Source organism: Zea mays, chromosome 7 (genome assembly GCF_902167145.1).
Source record: "Zea mays cultivar B73 chromosome 7, Zm-B73-REFERENCE-NAM-5.0, whole genome shotgun sequence".
NCBI classification, from domain to species: Eukaryota; Viridiplantae; Streptophyta; class Magnoliopsida; order Poales; family Poaceae; genus Zea; species Zea mays.
This window is the reverse complement of record NC_050102.1, coordinates 166,962,877-166,979,770: the sequence shown is the minus strand read 5'-3', so window position 1 is coordinate 166,979,770 and position 16,894 is coordinate 166,962,877. Positions and strand designations below refer to the sequence as shown.

The following is a 16,894-nucleotide window of genomic DNA, read 5'->3' as shown; positions in this document are numbered from 1 at the left end:
TGTCTCTCGTAGGAAGGGAGTGGGGCGGGGGACTACAACAGGCATCACGCGGGCGGGGAAGAGACGCCTATGACGGGGCGGGGCGAGGATGAGGGCGTAGCAGCCCTGGATTGCCGGCGAGGGGCGAGGGTGTCGGGGGCGGGTGCCAATCTCGCAGCGGCGAGGGGCGAGGCCCATCAAGTTTGAGCGGGGCGAGTCTGAGGATGGCGGACGCGGACGCAGAGGATCCCTGAATGGCGCCTTCCATTCACGGAGAGCGAGCGCGGAGGCGAGGATGTCGGGGGCGGGCGCCGCTGCGAGATTGGCGGGGGGAGGGCGAAGGCGGAGCCGTGATGATACCGATGAACGCCCTCGTATCAACCTATAGAGCAGTAGAAATATATTTTTTAAACTTTACTATATAAATACAATAAAAAATAATGTTTTAAACGACCCTATACACGATTAACTCTCTATAACCTTAGTTTTAAATAAAACACGAACAATCTTTATCACAGTACCGAGTACCGACTACCCGAGCACACGACAGTACCCAGTACGCCGCGACAAGGCAAGCATATGCCTGCGTAAAAAAAAAACAGAAAATCAGAGATGGTCCTGGCGATCTGCCTGCTGAAACTGTGAAAGCTTCTGAAGACAAATCAGCCGAGCGAGCGTGCGTGCGTGCGAGACAACCAGGTCCGATCCGCCCCCGCCGAGCCGAGGACAGCAGCGGGGGCTCTCGGTCTCCTCCTCCAGATCTTGCACCCAATCCAGATCTCGCGCCCTCTCCGTTCCTCTCCTATGTCCATTCCCCCTCCTCGGATCTAACCACTCCGTCCCTCTCCCCGTCCCCGCGTCCGGAGCTGAGATCCGTGGTCATGGCCGGCGCTGCAGGTGGGTTCGTCACGCGGGCGTTCGAGGCCATGCTCAAGGAGTGCGCCGCCAACCGCGGCAAGTTCGCCGCGCTGCAGCAATCCATCCAGTCATACCTCGGTGCGTGCGTGCGGCCTCTTTCCTCCCTCTCCTCCCGCGCATTGGGATTTCGTGGTGGTTGATGATGGAGCTGCGGTGGTTCGTGTCGTTGCAGATAGCATCAAGGGGGCTACGGCGGAGGGCGCGGTCATCACGGAGGCGCTCGCGTCGGCTGGGCGCGTGCTCGACGGACCGCAGGCCGAGCTGGTGCTGCAGCCGCTCCGCCTCGCCGTCGAGACCAAGCACGTCAAGCTCGTCGAGCCCGCGCTCGACTGCCTCCACGTAATTACTAATCATCATAATCATTATCCCGTTTCTGCTATTCCTTTCCTTGCCTGCATGCCTGAGGCTCATGAAGCGTCAGACGTTACCATGGATGCTTTGGACGTTAGCAGGCTAGAAACACATGTCATTGTCTAGGGTACGTACTCGCATCGACCAGTCCTCATTTTGTACGTGCAGAGTCAAGTCCCCGAATTTGGTTGTTTGGGCTAGAGATGGTAGATAGTTCCAGGTTTATGCTATTTGACTTATTTACGATTTTGGGAATATTATGATGCAACAGACTGTTGTCATATGAAGATGATAGAACTCAGGAATCAGGATGGTAAAATGAGTGTGCAGTATGAACAAGCAGCTGTGTAGACATTAAGTTGATACATCAATATGCATTTTGCATTGACATGGTTCAATATGATAGGATGCTATGCTATGCATTATCTAATATTCAGAAATATGATGTATAGATACGTCCATTTAAGTTCTGTGTTGCCATCATATACATCTCATGTAACACTGAATTTGGACCCTTGTGCAGTAATTGCACACACACTTACACAGACGTGAGATTTGGTCATTGGGTGCCTTCTTATCTTGCTCACAATTCATCCATAAATCAAATTTCCATATTTGTTCCCTTATACCATGTGCTCAAAAGTTTGGGGAGTGCTAAATTACTTAAGGTAGAGTTAGGGGGTGTTTGTTTGGGATTATAATCTGCCTAGATTATACAATCCAACAACTTTTGAACTACATAGTTCAGAAGTTGTTGGATTGTATAATCTGGACAGATTATAATCCCAAACAAGCACTCCCTTAAAAGTGTGGGTTTTGCGATAGTTGCAAAGCAGTTCAGATCAATGTGCTATTTTCTGCTTCTTTTCCACCACATTTCATTTTGAACCACGGATACAACAACAACAACAAAGCCTTTTTGTCCCAAGCACGTTGGGGTAGGCTAGAGATAAAACCCCGTATGAAAACCTCAGAGCTCAACCCCCAAAGAACAGAAAAGGGAAACAAAGGCAAAGGAGAACCGAAAACAACGAAACGGGGAAACACATAAAAGAGATAAAACCCACAAGGACCAGCAAGATCTAAAATGGACACAAGAAAAGGTCAAACGATTAAGGAGGAAAAGCGAAACTATCAATCAGGGTTCTGGCACGTGAATTGCACACTTCCACCCCTTCCTATCTGCGGCGAGCTCTTTGTCAATATTCCACTCCTTCAGGTCTCTCTTCACAGCCTCTGTCCACGTCAAAGTTGGTCGACCTCTACCTCTCTTCACATTTTCGGGACGCCTAATTATTCCGATATGCACTGGTGCCTCTTCAGGTCTTCGTTGGATATGTCCAAACCATCTCAAGCGATGTTGCATAAGCTTCTCCTCAATTGGCGCCACTCCTACTCTCTCTCGTATATCATCATTCCGGACTCGATCTCTCCTTGTGTGGCCACATATCCAGCGCAACATACGCATCTCTGCCACACTTAGTTGTTGGACATGTCGTCTTTTAGTGGGCCAACATTCTGCTCCATACAACATAGCCGGCCGGATTGCTGTCCTGTAGAATTTGCCTTTTAGTTTGTGTGGCACCCGGTGGTCGCATAAGACACCCGCAGCTTGTCGCCACTTCAACCATCCGGCTTTAATTCTATGACTGACATCCTCATCGATGTCTCCCTCCTTTTGAAGCATTGATCCTAAGTAACGAAAAGTGTCTTTCTTGGGTACCACTTGCCCATCAAGACTAACATCGCCATCCTCATACCCCATGGCACTGAAATCACACTTCATATACTCTGTTTTAGACCTACTAAGCCTAAAACCTTTTGCTTCCAGCGTCTGCCTCCACAATTCCAACTTTTGAGAAACACCACTCCTACTCTCCTCAATAAGTACCACATCATCGGCAAAAAGCATACACCACGGTAAAACTCCTTGTATGTCCCTTGTGACCTCATCTATCACCAAAGCGAAAAGATAAGGGCTCAAAGCCGACCCTTGATGTAGTCCTATGTTAATTGGAAAGTCATCGGTGTCTCCATCACTTGTTCGGACACTTGTCACAACATTAGTGTACATATCTTTAATAAGATTAATGTACTTTGTTGCTACTTTGTGTTTTTCCAAGGCCCACCACATTACACTCCTAGGTACTTTGTCATAAGCCTTCTCCAAGTCTATGAAGACCATATGCAGGTCTTTCTTTTGTTCTCTGAATCTCTCCATAAGTTGTCTTAGTAAGAAAATGGCCTCCATAGTTGATCTCCCGGGCATGAAACCAAACTGATTTTGGGTCACGCTCGTCATCTTTCGCAGGCGGTGTTCAATGACTCTCTCCCATAGCTTCATTGTATGGCTCATGAGCTTAATTCCACGGTAATTAGTACAACTTTGAACATCTCCTTTGTTCTTGAAGATTGGTACTAATGTACTCCGCCGCCACTCGTCGGGCATTCTGTTTGCCCGAAAGATGGTGTTGAAAAGCTTAGTCAGCCATACTATCGCTATGTCTCCAAGACATCTCCATACCTCGATAGGGATACCATCAGGGCCCATCGCCTTTCCTACCTTCATCCTTTTTAGCGCCTCCTTAACTTCATATTCTTGTATCCTTCGTACAAAACCCCTGTTGTTGTCATCGAATGGTTCGTCCAATTCTATTGTAGCACTCTCATTCCCTCCATTGAACAATTTGTTGAAGTACTCCTTCCATCTGTTCTTGATCTCTTCACTCTTCACTAATAGTTGGTTTGCTTCGTCCTTGATGCATTTGACTTGGTTGACATCCCTTGTCTTCCTTTCACGAATCTTGGCCATCCTATAGATATCCTTTTCTCCCTGCTTTGTGTCCAGCCGTTGATAAAGGTCGTCATAGGCTTGACCCCGGGCTCTACTAACCGCTCGCTTTGCAGACTTCTTCGCTATCCTGTACTTCTCTATGTTTTCTGCACACTTGTCATGATGTAAGCGTTTGTAGCAATCTTTCTTCTCCTTGATAGCCTTTTGGACATCTTCGTTCCACCACCAAGTGTCTTTAACTTCCCTTCTGTTCCCTTGACTCAACCCAAACTCTTCTGAAGCTATCTTTCGGATGCATGTCGCCATCTTCCTCCACATGATATTTGCGTCTTCCTCTCCTGCCCAAGGGCCCTCCTCGATAACTCTCTTCTTGAAAGTTTGGGCCACATCCCCTTTAAGCTTCCACCACTTTGTTCTAGTGACCTTGTTATGCTTATTTCGTTGTAAACGAATCTTAAAACGGAAGTCAGCAACGACAAGCTTATGTTGGGTTACCACACACTCTCCAGGTATAACCTTGCAATCTAAGCAGGCATGCCTGTCCTCTTTTCTCAAGAGGACGAAATCAATCTGGCTAGTGTGTTGGCCACTACTGAAGGTCACCAGGTGGGATTGCCTCTTCTTAAAGAAAGTGTTTGCTATAAACATGTCATAGGCTAGGGCAAAGTTCAGGATTTCCTCTCCTTCTTGATTCCTAGTCCCAAAGCCGAAGCCTCCATGTACACCCTCGAAACTGGTGCTAGATGTACCCACATGGCCATTGAGATCTCCTCCTATGAAGAGCTTCTCGCCAACTGGCACACTACTAACCATGTCCTCCAGGCCTTCCCAGAACTCTCTCTTTGAGTTCTCATTAAGGCCTACTTGAGGAGCATACGCGCTGATAACATTGAGAACCAAGTCTCCAATGACCAGCTTGACTAGGATGATTCTATCTCCTACCCTCTTAACATCTACTACCCCATCTTTGAGGCTCTTGTCGATCAAGACGCCTACTCCATTCTTGTTTGTTGCAGTCCCCGTGTACCACAACTTGAAACCTGTACCTTCCACTTCCTTCGCCTTCTGTCCCTTCCACTTGGTCTCTTGAACGCATAAAATATTTACCCGTCTCCTCACCACAACGTCAACTATTTCTCGTAACTTACCTGTTAAGGAACCTACGTTCCAACTGCCTACACGGACCCTAGTTGGCTCGACTAGCTTCCTTACCCTTCGCACCCGCCGAGGAAGATGCAAAGACCCTTGCTCATTTTTCACTACACCCGGGCGCCGATGTAGCGCGCCACTAAGGATGCGACGACCCGATCCTTGCTCACTTATCACCGACTCCAGATCAAGAGACAGCGCGTCACTTGAGGGGTGACGACCCGGCCCTTGCTCATTTAACACCATACCCGGGTTCCGATATGGCGCGTCGCTAAGAGGGTTACGCCCCAACGGTTTTCTTTGTGGTTTCATCTCCATAAGATTTGGCTGGTTTTTTACGTTGGTTTGCCGGACCTAACACAACCCTCCTCCTTTACCGGGCTTGGGACCGGCTATGTTGAAACGACTCAAGGAAGTCAGTCCGCTAATATATCTATACCGCCTTTTTTGTTTTATAAAACCGCAATATTAGATGACACATCATCAACAATCCATTCTGATTGAGTTGTTCAATTTCTGTTACCAGAAACTTATTGCTTATGACCATTTAGAAGGCGATCCTGGTTTAGAAGGTGGTAAAAACTCCCCAATATTTACAGACATCTTGAACATGGTATGTGGTTGCGTTGATAACACATCCTCTGACAGGTATGCATCACATTAACCGAGATAATGCCGTGTCACACTTTTGCACAAGTACTAACATGAGTATGGTTCTATGTACTGTAGTACTGTTCTCCAAGTCTTGAAAGTGCTTCTCAATGCTGTTGCTTCAAATAGGTTTAGAGGTAATTTTTACAAGCATATTCTCTACTCGTATTTTTATTAGGTAAGTTTAGCTAATGCTGTTTTTTTAAAAATGCATTTATGAGATATGAGCTTATAAATAATAACATCATGCATTAACCGGTTAAGCTTATGCACAACACTGCAACATGCCTGTATTAATTTGGACAATGTTCGTTCTCATTTTTTTTTTCTGTATCTGTAAGTGTATGAAAATCATATAAGGAAATAAGTTGCAAGTTGTTTATAAATTCTTATATTTTACTGTAACAAAGCCAGTGGGGCCAAAGTAGTTCTGCATGTAGATATATTTCTATGTTAAAGTACAATGTAAGCTGCAAAACACAATTCATCTTTTGTGTTTGATTCTGTTTTTTGGAATGCAGTTCATGGAGAGCCATTGCTTGGGGTCATTAGAGTATGCTATAACATTGCTCTTAATAGGTACCTGTTATATCACTACCTTCTTGTTTGCAGTATGTTGCCTTGTTGCCCTTTGGACCATGTATGATAATTTATTCATTTGTATTTTGTTAGCAAGAGCCCTGTGAACCAGGCTACCTCAAAGGCTATGTTAACCCAGATGATCAGCATTGTATTCAGGAGAATGGAATCTGAGCAGGTAAAGAATTCCACATATCTTATCTTGTGCCTAGGAAAATGATTCATTGAGGTTGTTTCTCTAGGTATTATTTTACTTTCTTGGTTCCAGGTTTCTGTATTGCCTGCAAGCTCTGTGGTTAAAGATACACCTTCATCTATCACAAATGAATCTGAAAATGGAGAAATATCTACCGATGGCCAAGATGAGGAAAAAGTTACTCCGGGAGATGCATTGTCTATGAATCGGCCTTCTGAAGCACCTCCAACATCTGTTGAAGAGCTTCAGAATCTTGCTGGTGGAGCAGATATTAAGGTACTGAAACTGGATCTCGTTGCTCTTGGAACTTTCAAACGTGTCTTAGGTATTGCATTGGTTCCATCTAATTACAAGAGATCTTTTACAGGGGCTGGAAGCTGTTCTAGACAAGGCTGTTGAACTTGAAGATGGGAAGAAAGTGTCACGGTTTGTTAAGCTTGTACTAAGGTTTTTTTGCATCTCTAAGGTGATGCATCCGGGACTCAGATGTGGCAGTAGCTAATTACCTTTGCCCCTCCCCTCTTCTGTTTTTCCAGTGGAATTGACCTGGACACTGTGAACATAATACAGCGGGATGCACTATTGCTCTTTCGAACTCTTTGCAAGGTTGGTTGCTTTAGTAATGTTACTTTAGTCGGAGCTATAAGAAAGTAACAATTATATCCTAACTATGTTGTGTTATCCTTTTAGATGAGCATGAAAGAAGAAAGTGATGAAGTTGCTACCAAGACAAGGCTGCTATCACTTGAACTGCTCCAGGTTAGCTTACTTCTTTGAGGTTGCTTATTTTTATTTTTTTCTTTGTTTTGATTTTATTCGTAGCCATTCTCTTCAGGGATTGCTAGAGGGAGTCAGCAACGCATTCACAAAAAATTTCCACTTCATTGATTCGGTTAAAGCATATCTTTCATATGCTCTTCTGCGAGCATCTGTCACTTCATCTCCAGTTGTTTTTCAGGTGAAAATTTGAAATTCATTCAGTTTTGGTTTTTATCATACCTGGTGTAACGGTACTCATCATTTCTGTAATAAAAGTGGACTATCATGTTAAGTTGACTTCTCTTCTTTTATTACAGTATGCTTGCGGTATATTTTCAGTTCTGTTGCTCCGTTTTAGAGAGAGTCTGAAGGTAAAATTATTATTAAGAGGAGTCATGGATGGAAATATTGTTTGTTGTGTTGTGTTGCTTTTAGTAACATTACATTCTTTGTTTTTTTTCAAATATTGGTGCAGGGGGAAATTGGTGTCTTCTTTCCTCTGATAGTTTTAAGGTCTTTGGATAGCTCTGATAGCTCCCTCAGCCAGAAGGCTAGTGTTCTTAGGTGACTATTCTTTTCCCTTATGGAATCCCAGCTGTATGCATAATGTGCGAACAGACACAGTTTGGTCATTCGAGACATCTGGTACATTTTTGTTTGATGTTATTGGACTGATTTCGAATCAGGATGTTGGAGAAAGTTTGCAAAGATCCCCAAATGCTTGCAGATGTGTTTGTGAACTATGACTGTGATCTTGAGGGACCAAATCTTTTTGAACGCACGGTAATCATATTTTTTAAATGTCCAGAAAACATAGCTTCTGAATTTCTCATAAAATGTGTTTTTTTCTTTGGCTTGCAACACATCTGACTGATAATCTATCTCCTACCAGGTTAGTGCACTCTCAAGAATAGCACAAGGGTCTCAAATTGCTGATACTAACTCCATTGTGTCATCCCAGACAGTTTCTGTAAAAGGCTCGTCTCTCCAGGTTACTATGATTTAGGTTACAATGGCCTCCTTTATAATATCTTGTTTATTGTTAGTTTTACATGAAGATTTTGGATTGCAGTGTTTGGTGAGTATTCTGAAGTCATTGGCTGTTTGGGAGCAACTTCGAAGATATTCCTTAAAGCAAGGGAGCATTGTTGAATCTCATGAAGGGGATGCTTCAAGGAGCGTGACAACTGATGAGATGAAGAGCCAAGAGGATGTTCGGAATCAGTTTGAGAGAGCCAAAGCTCATAAGTCGACACTGGAGGCTGCAATCTCAGAGGTGGGATGCCTGCAGTTTTCTTAATCAATTCAGAACTGAAATATCACATTGTTTCTTGATTGTTTTAGTTCGTAGCTGACACCTTCGCCTTAATCTTTTGCAGTTTAATCGTAAACCAACTAAAGGGATTGAATATTTGTTGTCAAATAAATTGATAGAAAATAAGGCATCATCTGTAGCTCAGTTTCTCAAGAGCAACCCGGGCCTGGATAAGGTGATTTCAAAATTTCATTGAGTGTCTTGCTGTAACAATATAACTGTTATTTAATGTTATTTGTCAAAAGGGTGTACACACATCTAACTTTTGTTAGCTATATGCAGGTTATGATTGGTGAGTACTTGGGACAGCATGAGGAGTTCCCTCTTGCTGTGATGCATGCCTATGTTGACTCCATGAAGTTTTCAGGATTGAAGTTTGATGCTGCAATTCGTGAGTTCCTGAAAGGATTTCGCCTTCCCGGTGAGGCACAGAAGATAGATCGCATAATGGAAAAGTTTGCTGAGCGGTAGGTTTATATGTACTTATAGAAAACACAAATTTCTTTAAGATTTTGCCCCCGTCACCCTCAGATACTGATATGTTTATTTGCAGGTACTGTGCTGATAATCCTGAGCTTTTCAAAAATGCAGATACTGCTTATGTTCTTGCTTATGCTGTTATAATGTTGAATACTGATGCACACAATCCAATGGTGTGGCCTAAGATGTCAAAATCAGATTTTGTTCGTATGAACACTGCGAGTGATGCAGAAGAATGTGCCCCAAAGGAGCTCTTGGAAGAAATTTATGATTCCATTGTCAAGGAAGAGATAAAGATAAAAGATGATTCTCATGATACTTCAAAAACCACAAAGAGACCTGAAACAGAAGAAACAGGCCGTCTTGTCAATATCCTCAATTTAGCCCTTCCAAGACTGAAGTCAGCTAGCGATACAAAGGCTGAGAGTGAAAAGATCATCAAACAGACACAGGCACTTTTCAGGAACCAGGGACAGAAGAAAGGTGTTTTTCACGTTGCACAGCAGGTGGAGCTTGTTAGGCCAATGCTTGAAGCTGTAGGATGGCCTTTGCTTGCAACATTTTCTGTGACCATGGAGGAAGGTGACAGTAAGCCTAGGGTTGTATCATGCATGGAAGGGTTTCGTGCTGGTATCCATCTTACTCGTGTTCTTGGGATGGACACCATGCGCTATGCTTTCTTGACGTCCTTAGTGAGGTAGGTTTATCCTTTGAACTTCTTCATATGATGCAACTGCATATACTTTTCATATATCAATATGAATATAATGCTACCCTTTTCGTTCATAATCGTTTTGCAGGTTTACATTTTTGCATGCTCCCAAGGAGATGCGTAGTAAAAATGTCGAGGCACTGAAGACTCTTCTTGGTTTAGCTGACACTGATATGGATGCTTTACAAGATACTTGGAATGCTGTTTTAGAATGTGTATCGAGACTCGAATATATCACTTCAAATCCTTCAATTTCTGCAACTGTAATGCTGGGATCAAATCAAATATCAAGGGATTCTGTAGTCCAATCGCTGAAAGAGTTGGCTGGGAAGCCTGCTGAACAAATCTTTGTAAACAGTGTAAAACTGCCAAGTGATTCAATTGTTGAATTCTTCACCGCCCTTTGTGGCGTTTCTGCTGAAGAGCTAAAACAAACACCTGCTCGTGTCTTTAGCTTGCAGAAGCTTGTAGAGATAAGCTATTATAACATGGCTCGCATACGGCTGGTATGCTGTTTCTTGTTCTCTGCGCCATTCATTTTATACCATTTTTCGTAGACAGTAATTGTGTGAAGTAATAAATAAGCTGGTGTTAACATTTATACATGGAAATGTAGGTGTGGGCTAGAATCTGGTCTGTGTTGGCCCAGCATTTTATTGCTGCTGGAAGCCACCACGAGGAGAAAGTTGCAATGTATGCCATTGATTCGCTAAGACAACTTGGTATGAAGTACTTGGAGCGTGCTGAATTAAACAACTTCACATTTCAGAGCGACATACTGAAACCCTTTGTCATTTTAATGAGGAATAGTCACAACTCAAAAATCCGAGGTTTAATTGTTGATTGCATTGTTCAGGTATGTCCATATGCATGAATTTTGACACATCTATAAATCTATGAAATGTAATGATCTGGTGTTTCTTATCAAATGATGCTACATATAAAAACTTTGCTGGATGTACATGTAGTTGATCAAGTCAAAAGTTGGCAGCATAAAGTCAGGGTGGCGTTGTGTATTCATGATATTTACTGCAGCGGCTGATGACGAGGATGAATCAATTGTTGAGAGTGCTTTTGAAAATGTAGAACAAGGTAAATAAGGAATTTATATAGCTAGCTCGTAAAGTACCTTACCCACCTTATATCCTACAACCTATCTTGAAATTTTATTGGCTGACTTTGTGAATGAAACGGTGTCTTACAGTTATCTTGGAACATTTTGATCAAGTCGTTGGTGATTGCTTCATGGATTGTGTCAACTGTCTTATTGGTTTTGCAAATAACAAGTGCACTCCTCGGATTAGTTTGAAGGCTATTGCTCTCCTGCGTATATGTGAAGATCGTTTGGCAGAGGTACAGATTATCTGTAACCATCACCTACATATTTATGAGAACTGGGGACGACCTTTTGTATTCACTCTCATTTATCTTTATTGTACAGGGATTCATTCCAGGCGGTGCTGTTAAACCTATTGATGTTGTTCCAGAGGCCAATTTTGATGTGTCTGAGCATTACTGGTTTCCTATGCTAGCTGGTTTGTCTGATTTGACTTTGGACTCTAGACCAGAAGTCAGACATTGTGCACTGGAAGTGTTGTTTGATTTGTTGAATGAAAGAGGACATAAGTTCTCTTCTCCCTTCTGGGAGAGTATTTTTCATCGTGTACTATTTCCAATTTTTGATCATGTAAGGCATGCTGGGAGGGATGGACTTTCTTCTTCTGGGGATGATTGGCTTCGTGATACTAGCATTCATTCACTGCAGTTAATCTGCAACCTTTTCAATACATTCTATAAGGTAACTTATATTGTGCTTCCTTTTAGTTGCTTCAATGACATCCTTTGCATAATTCAGAATATCAGTGTGATGAAACTGGTCATCCCCTACATTCCATAGACATCAGACTGAAACTTGTTTGGTTGGTCATCGTCTGATTGTGGCATTTACACAGGAGGTATCCTTTATGCTTCCACCTCTTCTCAGTTTGCTGCTTGAATGTGCGAAAAAAACAGACCAAACTGTCGTTTCAATTGCTCTTGGCGCTTTAGTTCATCTGATTGAAGTTGGTGGTCACCAGTTCAGTGATGGTGATTGGGATACATTATTAAAGAGTATTAGGTATTTTCTGAAATTTTGTTCGTACCAATTTTTTTTACCTTTCCATTATTTATTTATTTGTCACTGTTGATATCACTTGTCAGGGATGCATCATACACAACACAGCCTCTTGAATTGCTCAATTCATTAAGATTTCAGAAATCAAAACACCAGCAGTTACTTTCAAGAGAAGAAAGCAATGCACAAGGCAATAGTTACCTTGACAGCCAGGGGGAACCCTCCATCAGTGACAGTAATAATGGTGAGCATAATCATCCAGAGGCAGGTCTGCAAACTATCCTGGAGAATTCAGAAGGTATCATGATCTGAGGTGTTCATATCGCTGTTTTTATGCACTAATTTAGTAAATTCCATACAGATTGGAACATGAAAGGTTTACAAAATTTATGCATTTATCTAGATTTACCGTCACCATCAGGGAGAACACAACCTGCCGTTTTCCCACGTGGCCAAAGCTTTGGACAAAGAATTATGGGCAATATGATGGATAATATTTTGGTCAGAAGTCTTACGTCCAAATCAAAAGGTCGAACAGATGATATTGCTCCACCCTCACCTGTGAAGGTATATGTATGCTCTTTCCTCCATCCAGCACATGTTGATAGGTCATAGGTACTATGGTTTGGGCATCAGTAGTCTAGTGCTCCCTCTGTTCTAAATTATAAGTCGCTTAGGTACATAGCTTTTTTGCTAGGTATCTAGACATTGCATATATCTAGACACATAGCAAAAGCTCTGCACTTAGAAAAGCCAAAAGACTTATGATTTGGAACGGAGGGAGTAGTTGCTTGTAGCTTGGTGTATCTACGATTCTACGTATCAATAGGTATTTGACCACACATTCCTAGAAAAAAATTGCTTCATTTGGTCTTTTCTCAAATTTTGTTTTGATCCATCTCACAAAGAATGCTAGTATTTTGTATTAGTTTATATGTTTACTCGCTGACACTTGAATCCTATGTGAGCAAGAGATGTATCACATGAACTCATAATTATAATGATACTCATAATTATAATGATACTCATAATTATAATGATACCATGTATGGTTAATGAACTTATATTATGCTACTCTATTATTGTGACAGCCAATTGTATGGGTCTTCATTAGTCTTCAATGTATTATTTTGAATAAATTTTGAAGTTAGTTTTACTAAACTCTCTGCTATTCTAATCTTCCAAAAAAAATGTTGTTGAAAGCTGAAGCTGCTTTAGCTCATATGAGCTTTGTTTAGCTGTTCTAACCCTCATATTTGGTAACTCATCTGGCATCCAAAAGGTAGCCATGAACATTTCTTAGTGTGCCTAGTATGAAAGTACTGATATTTTCTCCTCTGGCTTTGTGCTTGTTTATCTAGGCCCCTGATGATGAGGCTGACAAGGCTGAAGAGGAAGAAAGCCCTATGATGGAAACTGTCAGGAGCAAATGTATTACACAGTTACTGCTGCTTGGGGCAATTGAGAGCATACAGGTAAGCAGTTTCCACTTTATATGCATGCTCTTAGATTTGAGTCCATCCATGGTCTTTCTGACAATGTGGATCTGGACGCACCTTGTCTGCTATACAGTTGAGGACCCTCAAAATTCTAGTAGCAAGTAAGGCTGTGTCCAGTAGATCGTGTAAAACACTGTTTTGCACTGTAGACAGAGTGGAGTTTGAAATAGGAGGTGGGATAGGAGAGCTGTTGGAGATAGCCTAAGGAATTCATCGCCCTAATATATTAGCCAGCCCTACTTGGGTTGATGTACTGTGACTAACTATGGATGGAACATTTCAGAAGAAGTATTGGAGCAGGCTAAAAGCTACACAGCAGATAGCAATAATGGATATCTTGCTCTCACTCCTAGAATTTGCTTCTTCATATAACTCACCTTCAAATCTTCGGACGAGGATGCACCATATACCTCCAGAAAGGTAAGACCTGAAGACCAAAGCATTTTTGCTTTTGGTTATCTAGGAATCAGTTTCTAACATCTTAAATTTGTGTAGACCTCCACTGAATCTTCTCCGGCAAGAACTAGCTGGAACAACGATTTATTTAGATATCCTCCATAAATCAACAGTGGAGCAGGATGAAAAGGACTCCATTGAGGAAACAAATGGTTTAAATGTGGAATCTGATGACCAGGAAAAGATCAAGTACCTAGCAGAAGGGAAGCTGGTTTCTTTTTGCGGACAGGTTTTGAAAGAGGCGTCTGATTTACAGCCTAGCACTGGGGAGGCTGCCAGTGCAGACATACATCGTGTATTAGACTTACGGGCACCTGTTATTGTCAAGGTATATATCTGGATCCCGTAAGCTTTATGTTAGCTCTTTTGAAATTCTTGACCATATTTTAGGATAATCTGTTTATGCTCTGAGATGAAATTATGTTTGCATTTCAGGTTTTGAAAGGAATGTGCATCATGGATGCTCAGATCTTCAAAAGGCACCTGAAAGAGTTCTATCCATTAATTACCAAACTTATCTGTTGTGATCAGGTACATACTTTCTCAGGTTTAGTTTCTAGAATTCTAGGTACCATCAACGAAACATGTGATAACGCCAGAGCTTTAATTTGTGGTTACACTTCAGATGGATGTTCGTGGAGCCCTTGGTGATCTCTTTAGCAAACAGCTTACTCCACTCATGTCCTGAAGTATGGCAGTATTTCCTCCGTTGCATATATCTTGTTGGAATATATTCGTCATCAGCATTTTTGTGCAAACATGGAGCACCGTGTTTTCCCTAGCGACTTGGATGACACAAGGGATGATGCTTCCATTATACAGTAGAGTAGTGTTGGTGACATGTACGCATTGTTCAGGACATTGTACTTGAGGCCTGTTGTTATTTTATGGCAATAGTAGATTATTTGCGGCAAGCCTCGTTTTTGTGCGTCTAATAAAGTGAGGTCCTGATGTATAGCCTTGTCTGACTTGCAGAATTGCGTTGGCAAATTCCCTTTGTCCTCCAAGTTGCTGTAATGTTGACATGACGGTGCATTTATCTGCTGGTACTAGTGTCTTGTCCGTATTGGGTTCATGCATTGTTTGATATTCCGTAGTTGAAAGCAATGCATATATCATTATTTTCTGTATTTTCCATTAAAGCAGGTGCATTTATCGGGTTTCCATATTTTCAGTCACCTGTGGAGAATCCGATAAGTCAAGCGAATCCAACCATTCATTTGCTGCCACAGCAGGCGCATTGCAAATTGTTTATTTGGTTTCGTATTTTCAATCATCTATTGAGAATCCGAGACGGTCAAGGTGAATGCAGCATATTGTGTATTGAATATTGATACTTCATCTTGTGTACTAGAATTGATCGCTGTAGAACGAATCGGCAAGACCGATAAATCCACAATGACCAACACCAACCCAAGTGAACAGGTTGCGAGACTCGGGTCACTATAATATGGCCAGAATGTTTGATTGTACTACTGTCAACATCATGAAATACTCATGATACAAAACATAGCATTTGCAGGCTCCGCCACATCATTTTTTGGTTAAGGCTAGGTCTATCACTCGGAGACATGGACCGTTGATGTGGCATGTAGATTGGTCGATACCGACCGATCTGGTCTTAACCGAGTCTACTGATCAGTCAGTTCGAACAATAAACTCCGTGTTGGAGCTGGCGTCAGTCGGTTAGATCGGACGTTAGATTGTCCAATCGTCCAATCGGTACCAACCTAGATCGGACATGACACATTTTGACTAGTTTAAGGAGGTGTTTGGTTTCTATGTGCCAATTTTTAGGGATGTTTGAATGTACTAGAGCTAATAGTTAGTGACTAAAATTAATTGAAGACATCCAAACAGTTTATCTAATAGTTCAACTATTAGTTATTTTTAATAAATTAGTTAATAGTTAGCTATCTATTTGTTAGCTAGCTAAGAGCATCTCCAAGAGACTAACTAAATAGCCTGTCAAGTTAAATTTTAGCTATTTCTAATCTATCTGACTCTCTAAATTAACTCCCTCACTAGCCAAATTTGGCTAGCAACTCTTGCTAGCCAAGCTAACTTGTATGTTGGAGAGTCCGTTGGAATGAGATGTTACATATAGAGTTTAATATTTATAGAGATACAAATACAGAGTTAAATAGAGAGTAAAAAATAAAGAGTCTCTTGGAGATGCTCTAATTTTACTAGCAATTTTTAGCCAACTAATTATTAGCTCTAGCACATTCAAACACCCCTTAGCCATCTATTTTATTCTATTTTAATCCCTAAATTATTAAATACGGAAGTTTCCGTATTTAACAATTTAGAATTAAAATAGAATAAAATAGATGAACTAAACATTAGTCTCTATCCTAAGTGTATGTTACATCAACTATCTATTTTTAATCATTTAAAGTCTAAAAATTCAAATGTATGTTACGAAACATGTGATTTACATTTATGTTTGTTGTATTATGCAACTTTTATTTATTTTAGAATTATGTAATATTTAATTAATTGATCAAGTCTCGGATGAATATTTTATTTCATAAAACATCGTGTTTTAGTTGAACTAATAGTCTGTACACATGAAGCAAAGTTTGTACACAAGAAGCATGACTCTAAGGGGTGTTTGGCTCCTATGACTAAAATTTATTTCATGTCATATCAAATGTTTAATATCAATTATGAGTGTTAAATATATGCTTAATTAGGTTTAACAAGGCATCGTTCTAGAGCAAAACTTTAAAGAGGACCTGATTAGAGTCAGTATAACTCTAGAGTTGTTAACTTCATAGAGTTTTGAGGGTCATAATACAAAATTTTTTTTGAAATACCTCTTTTAGGCCTTTTTCGGCCAACTCCAACTCTAGAAAATTTGGTAGAGTTAGTGGAATATGTCATTAGGTGCTCTAGAAAATCATGGAGTTGGAGTTGCAAGCCTTTAAACATTTA

At 41.4% G+C, this 16,894-nt stretch overlaps 1 protein-coding gene across 4 annotated transcripts; it reads left to right on the top strand.

Annotated features, from left to right (window-relative positions):
- The first annotated feature begins 507 nt into the window (after positions 1–507).
- On the top strand, positions 508–15,080 carry LOC100383058 (uncharacterized). 4 transcript variants are annotated; one of them, XM_008653469.3, is made up of 32 exons: positions 508–975; positions 1,070–1,236; positions 5,718–5,839; positions 5,921–5,979; positions 6,364–6,421; positions 6,515–6,599; positions 6,690–6,893; positions 6,985–7,043; positions 7,154–7,223; positions 7,308–7,376; positions 7,453–7,575; positions 7,694–7,747; positions 7,852–7,940; positions 8,063–8,159; positions 8,269–8,367; positions 8,449–8,652; positions 8,756–8,866; positions 8,974–9,158; positions 9,245–9,868; positions 9,972–10,389; positions 10,500–10,739; positions 10,852–10,975; positions 11,088–11,236; positions 11,325–11,681; positions 11,836–12,002; positions 12,086–12,297; positions 12,421–12,566; positions 13,361–13,474; positions 13,782–13,918; positions 13,994–14,282; positions 14,390–14,485; positions 14,580–15,080. In XM_008653469.3, the coding sequence occupies exons 1-32, from the start codon at positions 861–863 to the stop codon at positions 14,640–14,642; spliced, it is 5,106 nt and encodes a 1,701-aa protein (XP_008651691.1). In that variant the 5' UTR covers positions 508–860; the 3' UTR covers positions 14,643–15,080. The 4 variants fall into 4 exon arrangements, with proteins under 4 accessions (XP_008651691.1, XP_023156318.1, XP_023156317.1 ...); XM_023300550.2 differs by having other exon boundaries at positions 522–975; positions 6,985–7,064; XM_023300549.2 differs by having other exon boundaries at positions 522–975; positions 6,985–7,064; positions 12,403–12,566.
- The last annotated feature ends 1,814 nt before the right edge of the window (positions 15,081–16,894 follow it).